This window comes from Amblyomma mixtum, chromosome 6 (genome assembly GCF_055824585.1).
Source record: "Amblyomma mixtum isolate Tamu chromosome 6, ASM5582458v1, whole genome shotgun sequence".
NCBI lineage: Eukaryota > Metazoa > Arthropoda > Arachnida > Ixodida > Ixodidae > Amblyomma > Amblyomma mixtum.
Window position 1 is genome coordinate 109096878 of NC_143017.1, and position 11127 is coordinate 109108004.

The following is an 11127-nucleotide window of genomic DNA, read 5'->3' on the forward strand; positions in this document are numbered from 1 at the left end:
CACGTCAGTTTACGTCGCTGCTCTTCTTTCCGTGTGTAAAAGCGGGACCAATACGGTCTCGCAACCAGCGGATGTCACAGTTCTGGCTCACATTGGCTTCTGTTATAATGCGAGCATCGTAATTAAAAATTAAAACTGCTATAAAAATTCGCCAGGGAATGTGTGCTCGCGCACTCACTGGAGCAGGGAGACACTCGGCACGCTACATACTAAAGCCCGGACCGACTTTCGAGGCACGAATTCCGTCTCGCAGAGCGGAACACGTTGTTCAATGTTAATCCTGCTGTTATACACGTCATCACAGGGATTTTCGCACAGACAGCCCGCCGTCAGATATACAAGGCCACTTTAGTGTTCACCATGGTCTTGGGCAACTGCTGTCAGGTGGAAGAGCCTTCAGTGCGGTTAGCAAATCCCTCGCCAGGTAACCTGCGATAAGCATGCTCATCCTTTTATGTATTTATAATGTAGTCGACCAGAAATTATCAGTGGCTGTCGGTCGTCGCTTAATGCGCGCCCTCTTCACTACCCCGCTCTTTCATGGTAGGTTTGTGCATTGCCATAAATTAAGGCTGTTGTTACACGAAGCAAAGTGAAACGTGTACCCAATTCCCCCTCTTACGTTTTGTTCTGGGTCCGCTGCAGAAACACACAACGCAGCCGGACATCATGAGCGAGAGGATGGCGATGATTCCGTCCGTCGTGTTGTTGAGCGCCAGAATCACGCGGTCGCCGCGGCAGACCCCGTTTTGCTGGAATCCCGTAGCAAACTGACGCACCATCTTCAGGAGTTCGGCGTAACTAATGCTTTTGGTCCCTTCGATCTGCAAGCGCAACAAAAACAGGGCGAACTGATGTGTATCAAGCGCCATGTTCTTACTACCGGCGATTACTCTCAGCTATTTTTATTTTGTTTCGAGGAAAGATTCGTCACTTATGATGTCATAGTTTGTGATTTTTTTTCTAATTTCCGATTCTAAATTATGTAACATTTCTATTCCAGCTCTATTTCATTTTTATTCTTCTGATCTCTCGTGACTGCTGAAGCGCCGCCACGTTCTCATTACTGGGCTGGGCCAGTGTGCACGCCGAATTATAAAAATGAAATATAATCAAAGGAAGATAATCATGGAATGGAAGCGCTAAATGAAGGTAAGAACTTCCGCTAACGAGTACTTCTTTAAATTCATAGACATAGGGGATAATTAGAACAAAAATTCAGTAGTATAGTTTCAACGTAAACGTATACCGCATTTCCCGGAATAATGGCCGGGGATTATATACATTTAAACGTCAGGTGTGGCCTGTATTGCTTATTAAGTCGCCCGTTACAAAGCCTATGTCTAATGCGATCCTCAATATTACGTAGTTTTTGTGGTCATACTTGCGCTGCATGCATTTCTGTTTTATTTCGTGCGGCTTACTGATATACGCATGCTTTCTGGGGCTAGCTGCAGCTACCTTTTCAAAATTTGCTTCTCGACAGGCTCGGAATTAGTTTTATCTCCGAACGACGTAATTAAAAGTGCCGACTGCAAGGTCTGTTATTAGCGACGCCTCATTTGTTCTGCAAAAGTGCCCGTGGAAACGATCCTTCTCAATACGAACTTAGAAAGTTGCCGTCAAGATTTGGCAGCCGGCAACCGTTACACTTGTCAAATCAATTTAACTTAAGCGAATGAAACTCTTTACGTAAAGCTACGCTCGAATCTAAGGTCGACAGCAGGTATTAGTTCTGTCAAAGGTACTCACGTAAGCTGTCTTGTCTCCATGTTTCTTCAGAGCTTGTGCAACAAAATTGTAAAGCGTGCATTCCGGAATGTCGACGTCTGGGTAAGGAGAGTGCACAATACGGTCCCTTACAAGAGACATTGCTGGAAAAGAAAACAAAAGAGTTAACAGAGAAAAGCACTTTTTGGTTACATTAAGTTCTTTAAAAAATTTCTGCACAAAAAGTATCAAAAACAAAAAGTAATTTCAAAACAGATTCGTTGCCGCTCTTCGGAAAGACTCAGATCCCTCTAAACGCGGTGATTCGGTGCTGATGGAAGCAAGAAACGATGATACGCAAGGTGAAGAAATGTTTTTTTTACAAAATTTACAAGGCAAACAAAGTTAGTTACAGGCACACCGACGCACAGTCAAATGCCCAAACTACAACTTAAAAAAAAAAAAACTCACTCAGAGAAACAAATCTGCAGGACCTTACTTATCGACTAATAGTTTTAGTTAAAGCCTACGTAGTGCAGAACTGTGTGTCAAGTTGTCAAGTACAGAGCCCTCACGTAGAGTAGACTGGCCGGATCGGGGCTGCCATATCTCGCCTTGTCTTGCATTTCAAAGCTTTCGCAGATAAAGTATAAAGAGGGGTGTTCAATTTCTGAGGCCCGCTTTAGGGTTATAGCAGACAAAAAAAAAAGATATCCTCATATCATGTTGTCGCAGCAGTTGAGGGTTGTACTACACAACCTCGGACCCACGGTTTTACTAATAGAAAAAAGTCTGGAGAACATTCGATAGCTTTCTCCATGCACGGATTTCACCCTATCTACCTTCCTGCCGGCTGCCCTTGCCTCTGACATGCGGTCACTGCCCCTCCACCCCTCCGCTCCCCACGTGCTGCTTTTGCAGTTCTGACGATGCTGTCACTGATAAGTTGTTTGGCGGAGCAGCCGCCCGTCGGGCTAGAGACGATTGTCAAGTCAGTCTCTGTGACAAATGCATACCACGCACTTCTATCCTGGTCTCACGCGACGCACCTTTCGCCTGAGAGTCGCCGGCGTACCGACAATCTATTCGCGCGATTTTGCCTCCGCCCCCATGGCAGCCCGTGGCCCGTGTTGACTCAGCCCTTGTCGGGGTCGTTGAATGATCGCTATTTTTGCCTTGTTGCTTCAACTTCAACTTTTGTTGCGGGCGTGTTGGTCCGAACGACGGCCGGATTGCAGCTATTGGCTGCTTTCGTGTGAAGCGTTCGAGGCCCCTCCCTCCTGGTTTTCGCGAAGGCAAAGATGACGCCTGTGGTTGAAGCAAGAAGCGAGGTCAAGATAGTGGTGGCAATGCCACGAAGAATAATATTGGCCGAATGTTGTGTTCAAAACGACTGCGAAATTCGCCGTGCGCTGCATCGGCTAGCGACAGTTTGTTCAGGTCGGGTTTTGTAACGACCTACGCTAAGTTTACAGAGTGGCCTCCAAATCGACGCAAGTATTACGTAGTGGCGGTGTCACAGAGTTTTTATTTGGAGCCGTTTGTGGTCGCTGCAAGCGTTCCTAATGCCGCGGGGATCTTCACTGACAGCAGTGAGTATCAGCTGCGTGCGGTGAATTTCCTGTGCACGCATTAAGCTGCAGGACGCAGTGAAGTGCTCGTGTGTGAAAGTGATTACGTTCGGAAAGTGTACTTTTCCGTCAACACAGTGAAATGACCAGGTTTGAAAAGCTCACTATGAACTCCGCATTTTCCGGATGCTGAAATAAACTTTACGCTGTGCGGCTAGCCGCACTCGTTACGTGTGCGACTCGACGCGATGCTTCTGCGACGTGACCTTTCCAAAAACGGTGTTTTGCGCACGCGAAACGATCTTGGCTGCACTACCATCGGATTGCTTTCTGCCGCGACAATAGAAGCGTCGCCACCGGCCTACCGCATGGTGCTCCATAAAGTACATTTTGTGATGACGAATGCTGGCGGTTGTCGGCGGCCCTATGCAACTTGTGTTGAGACATTTGTCTGCATGAAAGCTGTAACTTCCGGAGAGCCTTTTTTTATTTCCTGATAGCTATGCGGACCCATGTCAGCAGTAAATATCTGCGGGACCTATTGGGTGTCTGAGGACAACTTCCTCTACATGGGATTATGTGCGAAGACAAAGGATCACTGTTCAGCTTGGGATGTACCATGTTATCACGAGATAAGGAAATCCATGTACGAACAGAGATCATTGTCACACTTCAGTCAAGGTTGGTTCACAATGAACAAATCACTAATATGTGCCAACTCAAATAAGTCTTGTTCATGAGCATTTCACCTGACGTGACTATAAAAAAAGTATAGGAGCGTACGCTGCTCCAAACGAGCAATCAATATACAGTTGTTCCTTGCACATGTCCAATACTTTCGGACAAAAGTTTTGAAAATTGAAAAATTGTAAGATACTGTTATAGGACTATTGTATACAAGAGTCCATTCTTCTGATATGTAGCGAAATCTTTCTTTTAAAGTGTTTCGCTCGAACAGTTACGACTGCCACAGAGAACCAATGGGGAATGCTTTTGAAGATAGCAAGAACGTTACTAGAAAAAAAATGCAAGACTGCCCTCAGATGATCTGCGGATATATTGATTATTACAGTGAAATCTTACATTATATGAAAAAATTCCGTTCATAAAAAGTTTACAGCTCAAAAATGCTTTTGTCCAGAATTTTTGGGTATGAATATGGACACTCCTGGTTCCCAACCAGAACTGAACATAAGCAGAAATGTCCACAATAACAAATCGTGCTTTAAAGAGGAAGAAAAAATTCGGGAAATTATTGTGATTATTTTTTTTTTTGCATGGCAGTAAAAAGTAGATATTAGGCAAATGCTTGACAATATTAATATCTGTATTTTGGTCGCCATAGTCACCAGAAAAGTTGGAGTGATCTTGAAGTGCCTTGTCAGCCATGACAAGTGTTATATAGGCATTGCGCGGATGTAACACTTAACTACGGAACTGTGCTGAATTCACAGCGCTATTGTCGCTGAGCTGCTCTCCAACTAAGCTTAAACGGTGGAGAGCGGTCGTTAAGCAACGCTTCGTTGATAAGCCGCACCAGCTTGTTGGATACTTTCTCGCAGCCTTCAGAAGCTGACGTCATTGATGCATACACGCATATCTACCTGCTACCTTCATTTACCTGTGGCTTCCTGCAATGAATATGCTCACTTGCCTGATGAGTGATGGCTATACGGTGGGCCAGTGAGAGCATTTTATTTGTCAGCAAAGTAGAACGCTTCCCAGATTTCCTTAGTTCCCCTCGCATTTTCCGCGTGGCTGAGACACAAAGGCTTATTTGTACTTTCCACGATAATCAAGTTTCTTGGGGCTCTTATCTGCTCACATTTGTTTGTGTTCGCGACAGGACCATTATCGTTCACTTTGCTTAACCACATAAACGAGGCTTATTTCAGTTCTTCGACATTTGCTATGCGCTATCGCATGGTGGTTGGCTCTGCAATGCTGACGTCGAGCCGCTCATAAAAGTCATGCAGTGCTGAAACCGACGACCTGTCAAGGCTCGGACCGCGTTTAACTTCAACCAATTCCCTTACTGCTTGGGTCCTACAAGAATTTGCCCTGCAGTGGGCGTATTAAGCTGATGATGATGATGATGATGAAAGTCGAATTCTTACCTGTCATGCCTCAGACCCGAGCAGCGTTAAGTTCCCGGGTCACTAACATAACACAAGTTCCTTTGCGAGTGAGATGGGCCTCTACTTCTACACCATTGCCAGTAGTAGGCGTGGTCAGGCTGATGATGAAGATGGCCTTGAAGAGGATTATCATTTGGTGGATAATTTTGCAAGCGGAGGCCACAAAACCAAGGCATTTCTCTTCCTAATTAGATGCAGAAATTCCAGCATAATCTAAATTCCCCCTAGTATGCAGCATCTAAGTAGGCACACCCTAGGGAAATATTTCCATGTAATTCAAGTTAAGGATATAAACTCAATATTATCTAAAGTACGCTTAAAGGAAACTTTGGCAGTGAAAAAAAGCTATACTTTTCTGAACGTTTTGTCTATGTGGAACTAGCAGTACATCCCAAAATTTTAGATATACAGGTTGTGTGGACAATGCTGGCTTTTGCCTGCCGCTTTGGGAACAAGAATCACCGTTACAATCACTTTTTCTGTTTTTACTGGTCAGGAAGAATAAATCTTAAACACCACTCTAAAGCTATACAAGAGAACATATGCATGTATGCCGTACACATACCTAGATGCATTATTTTATTTTATTGTACTCTGCGACGTCATACCTCTCATCCTAGAATCCCACTTTTACAAATTCAGCTCGAAATCATAGGGCTTGCTTGAGGTAACCAAAAATTATGGTCAACTTATCCTGTTTCCTTGACTATGAGAAGTATTGGTTTTCAGCCTCAGCCAGGTGCCGTCGCCATGAAAAGCTTCCAAACTGATTCTTGAATTTTCTCTACCTGTAAGCCAGTTACTGACCCCGACATCTTATTTCGTTTAGATTATGGGGATGACATGTATAGAAGTTCACACAATACTAAGCATGCAACTATCTTTTTTGCACTTAGAGTGGCACTTTTAAAATGCTTCGGAGCTTTACAGAGTATAAATGGGCTTGTTTCTTCGAAATTTATTGGCCTGCAATGCTTGTTAGCACTGCTGCATTCTGATTTGCTAATTTTTATAACAATACGGGCTTATGACTGACTGCTAAAAGAAAACTGACGGCCCGCTTTCAACGAGCTGAACAAACGCGCGCACCTTCGCCAAGTGATACACGTCTCGCTACCTTTGTTGCAGCACATGGCTATTTTACATTTTGGATTTTCAGGTGGACTCAAGAACATGACAAAGAAAATCAGTATTGTTGCATTTTCGCTTTTTTGTTAAATACTGAGCCGCTGCATTCACAACTCTTCTTACATATTCGAAATGATGTAGCCGTCGTCATTTTCTCATGTATTCGTATTTGTCACAACTATCGCTCGTCAGCCAGCTGCCTGGCGGAAGCCGTTGAGGCACAGGGGCAGCTTCACGCTTCCCTGTGGCCTAAAAGCGAGCGTTGAACAAAATTTATTTATTAAGGTCGGTCAGCCTGTGCGTGGTGCACATGTGTCAGTGCGCCGGTCATGGAGAAGGAACTCAAAGGGTTGACGGTTTAAAACAAGTCTCTACGCCGCCGTGGTGGCTCAGTGGTTATGGTGCTCGGCTGCTGACCCGAAAGACGCGGGTTCGAACCCGGCCGCGGCGGTCGAATTTCTTTGGAGGAGAAATTCCAGAGGCCCGTGTACTGTACGATGTCAGTGCACGTTAAAGAACCCCAGGTGGTCTAAATTTCCGGAGCCCTCCACTACTGCGTTTCTCATAGCCTTAGTCGCTTCGGGACGTTAAACCCCATAAACTAAAACCGTAAACTAACTAACAAGTCTTTACTTACAGGCAGGGAGAAACACAAAAAAAAATTGCCTACAATTACGTTACTTCCTAATGCGAAATTTGAGCACAGCACATCGGCTGTTTCAGTTTTTCGATAGACTGAGGCAAATAATTCGAGCAAGACATGTGTGTACAATTACAGACAACTTGTTTTTCACATATATTCCTTCTTCAAGAAACACTCGCTAACAGTTCTTGATTGTCATGAAGGAAGCTTTGTGGCCGGAGAAATAGATAAATATATGCTCGACTTGCTGCACCAATGTCTGGTTCTCAAAGAACAGGTCTATGCAAGTATTTCGCGAGGTTGTCACAGCTGTGAGAGGAATGGTGTGTTCTCCCACATGAGTGGCAAGGAATTCCTGTTTGTTTGTCTTTATATCTACAATAAAGTCCACTATGGAAACAAACGTGGAATCTTCTACGTGAACGCCTTCGGCCTCAACATGGGAGGTGGTACAGGGCTGCAGTCGTCTACTAAAACGTAATGGTAAACGGCCTAACGTTCCGACCTCAAGACATAACACATGCGGAGGAGGTCGCCATTGCGCTAGCCGCCGTAGGCCAGGACTCGCGAGTCATCATTACCGACTCGAGAGGGGCCTGCAGAAATATTCAACAGGGATACATTCCTTTCTTTGCGTATCGCATCCTTCAAAGTAGCGACTACCTCGGGGCCCCAGCGTCTCGAACGATAATATTGGCTCCTGCTCACATGGGCCTCAAAAGCAATGAAACAGCAGATGCTGCCGCCCGCGCGCTCACTCTCCGGGCAACGCCTTCAGGCCCTTGCGAAACGGATCCTGAACCCAATCCGGCCCACACTTTTCGACAGATTACTGAATTATACCAATCCGGCCACGCAATTTATCCTAAGCCCTGTAAGGGCCTTACAAAGACGGAGGAACGCACACTCCTCCGTCTTTGCACGAAAACATTGCTGTGGCCCTCAGTTTTAAAGCACTTCGATCCTGCATGTGCAGGAAAGTGTCCGTACCATGCGGAGAAGTCTTCGGACATCTTCCACATGGTATGGGCATGTCAGTCAACCCAGAACCTCGCCCCAAAACCCAACCCCACCCGGAAAGACTGGGAGGCGGCCCTGCTCGGCTGCTCCGACCTAATGAGCGAGAAGGCCCTGGTCGAGCGCGCCCGAGCCGCAGCGGTCTCCAATGGGTTCCTGTACTGAGGAGCGCACCTAGTGGTTGAGAGAGGTGGCCCTTTCCGGGATGCCTCAAACTTCCTCCCTATTATGTAAGAATCATAAAGTTTTATGCGAAGCATACTACTTTAGCTACCACTTCAGCCCTTCACCGTGGTTACGCGCCTCCAAATCACGTGATACATGACGTCACACCACGTGACACGATGACGTCACGACAGTGGAGTAACGGGGGCCCACCTCGCGCCGTCGCTGTGGTTGTGCGCCTCAAAATCACGTGACACGATGATGCCACACCTCATGACACGATGACGTCACGGCAGTGGAGAAAGGGGGCCCACCTCGCGCCGTCGCTGTGGTTGTGCGCCTCCAAATTACGCGACACGATGATGCTTCGCATGCTCCAGGCTTAACCAAGTTAAGCCTCAGCCATTTTTTTCAGACAGACAGAGCCAACGCCAAGTGAACACACCAAACGCCGAAGGCGTTCCTTGTGTACAACGCAGTGACGTTGTCAACGCCAACGCATGGAACGCACGACGTTGTCAATGCCAACGCATGCAGCGCACATCTCTCACTACCGCCACGTAGCTTAAAGCACGACTGAGGTGCCCATTGTTCCAAGAGGGCAGTTATGCGCCTTCCCTCTGCTTTCCAAGATCCCGCTCCATTGGTTTCGCGGCTTAAAGCGCGACTAAGGTGTCCACTCCTGGTTAAAACGGACAAAGGCGACGGCGACGCCGCGAAACGCAGAAACGGGCGCCAAAGAGCTGCGCTCTAAAAAAGGTAAAAACGAACAGAGGGAATAGCAGAAACTATACAGAACACGAAACGCAATGGGCAGGAGACGGACAACACGAAAATAAACTCATCCAACTATAGAGACAAACAATAAGGCGTACGGTGCATTCAAGGTAGGAATATACAATGTTACATAGGTAGGAAAAGGAAAAGTCCGGCGGACAGGTCACATACGGGGGCCGAGGCGATGAATCCAGTTCGGGTGGCTGTCGATGCGGCGATTGCTCGAAGGCGGCGGGCCTTGTGCGATGGAACGCGTGCCTCGGCGCGGTAACTAGGCCCTCCACGCCCGCAGACACACCACCCAACCTCTTTAACTGCCTGTCTGCTCCCGACTGTCGTCACTCCTCAGCTCCCTGCAGCCCGGACGGGCCGGAAGCCAGCACGCTTTTTTCCTTCCCCTCATCATCGAGACGCTTCTCTCAACTCGGCGACGACGGAGCAGAGGGGACGCCCGCGAAGCTGCCCCGGAGCGCCGCGCGGTACGGGAGGGCTGGAGGGAGCTAAATTGGGGTTAACTTTAAGTGTATGCATATTTCAGATTCACACGCAACTTAAGTTTATAAGCTGATTTAAGTTCTGGTGCAGACTGAAAGAATACACAGCATCAATCACGTCGCCGTTCAGAAATAGGTATTGCGTGCTTGCGGACAGCGTAAATTTCGGCGGAGGCGTTTTGCAGTAAATTCAGTAACGGTTAAAAATGCGCGGCTCCTATAACTGGCACCAGCAGCGATCCACCGAGAAGCTGTACGCGAACGCTATGGGAAACGGTTTTGCACTCTGTGAGAGAGAAATGGCTCAAATGTGTACCGCTTCGCATGTTCAAGCTGGCCTGCAGCGTTGCAAAGAGTGTCGCAAGTTCGCGTGCTTCAGGGTCGCGCACGCCGAAATCCATAGCCATCACAAGCAATTGCGGCTCTACCTTCCAGGAAAAATCTCATATATAAACAACGTTGACGCCATACATGCCTCGACTGAGCCACAGTCACGGTATTTATACCGAACGACATCTGCATGTTTTGCGACGACATATGGCTGTGCCACTGCGCGCGATTAATCGGATGGCAGTGTCGTGCGCTCCAATTGGAAAACTGGAATCGTCCGGCTAGTCCGCGCACAGAGCAAACTGATTGTACAACTCTTCCGCCCCGTGTCCACATGCAGACAGAAAACGGGCAGTCCGCTCACTGGCGCATCCGGGTGAAACACAATAGTACAGCGGCCTCACCCAGTCAACACGGTTTCGACACTCGGAGATTCCTGGCAGCCTGCGAGGTTCGTTTCGCCTGCACTTCGCGGTCACATTCCCTTGTGCGCCGACTTCGCGGGAACACATTCCGTAGGCGCACTCGGCCAGACGAGGCACTAAAGTGCGATCAAGTGACATGACGTCACTTCCGCCGGCAGTTTGACGCGGCAGTGGTTTGGCAATATGCCCGTCCTGTGTCTGCATCGTCTGCTCGAGTGCACCCACGGGATATGGTTTGGAAATACGCGACCCGGCGGAGGGTGAGGTGTTAAAGGCTGGCAGCGTGCATCCACGCTTAGCAGCGTAATATGCCGAAGCTAATACAGCTTGAAGTGAGCTGCTGCCTCCCAACAAAGATCTAAACAGAGAAGCAGAGTTATCCCTTCACGCAATCGGGTCGATGTGGAGCACAAGACTGGAAGACTCATTCATGATTGGTCGGCGCCTCTGTGTTGGGTGGCGACGGAATCATAAATGAGGCGGCAGTTAAGTAAGGCATAAGGCAGTAATTCGGCTCCGTTGAACACGGAGATGTGGTAATTGGTTCTGAATAAATCCTCATAAGCTCAGCTGCACTTCCTATAACCCTTGAATCACGAGACAGACGAACACAAAATCAAAACCACAGTGATTCCTCTTTCTGTTTAGGTCCGTTCCATGGGAACAAAAGTTGGTTGTACATTTCTGAAAGCACTCGCCGGGAGGTCGTGGTACTGTTTGCGTTATTCT

The 11127-nt window shown here is 47.4% G+C and overlaps 1 protein-coding gene across 3 annotated transcripts in view; it reads right to left on the minus strand.

The window, feature by feature from the left end:
* Positions 1 to 10508, minus strand: part of LOC149339992 (uncharacterized) — a 29090-nt gene extending 18582 nt beyond the window's left edge. For 2 of the 3 annotated variants that reach the window (XM_089548735.1, XM_089548733.1), the window contains exons 1-3: positions 9321 to 9503; positions 1753 to 1874; positions 623 to 824 (exon numbers count right to left, since the gene is read on the minus strand). In XM_089548735.1, the coding sequence (XP_089404861.1) occupies positions 623 to 824; positions 1753 to 1872 (322 nt within the window). In that variant the 5' untranslated portion in view covers positions 1873 to 1874; positions 9321 to 9503. Of the gene's footprint in view, positions 1 to 622; positions 825 to 1752; positions 1875 to 9320; positions 9504 to 10377 lie in introns of those variants that run through there. The other variant, XM_089548734.1, reaches the window with a different exon arrangement.
* Positions 10509 to 11127: the final 619 nt, after the last annotated feature.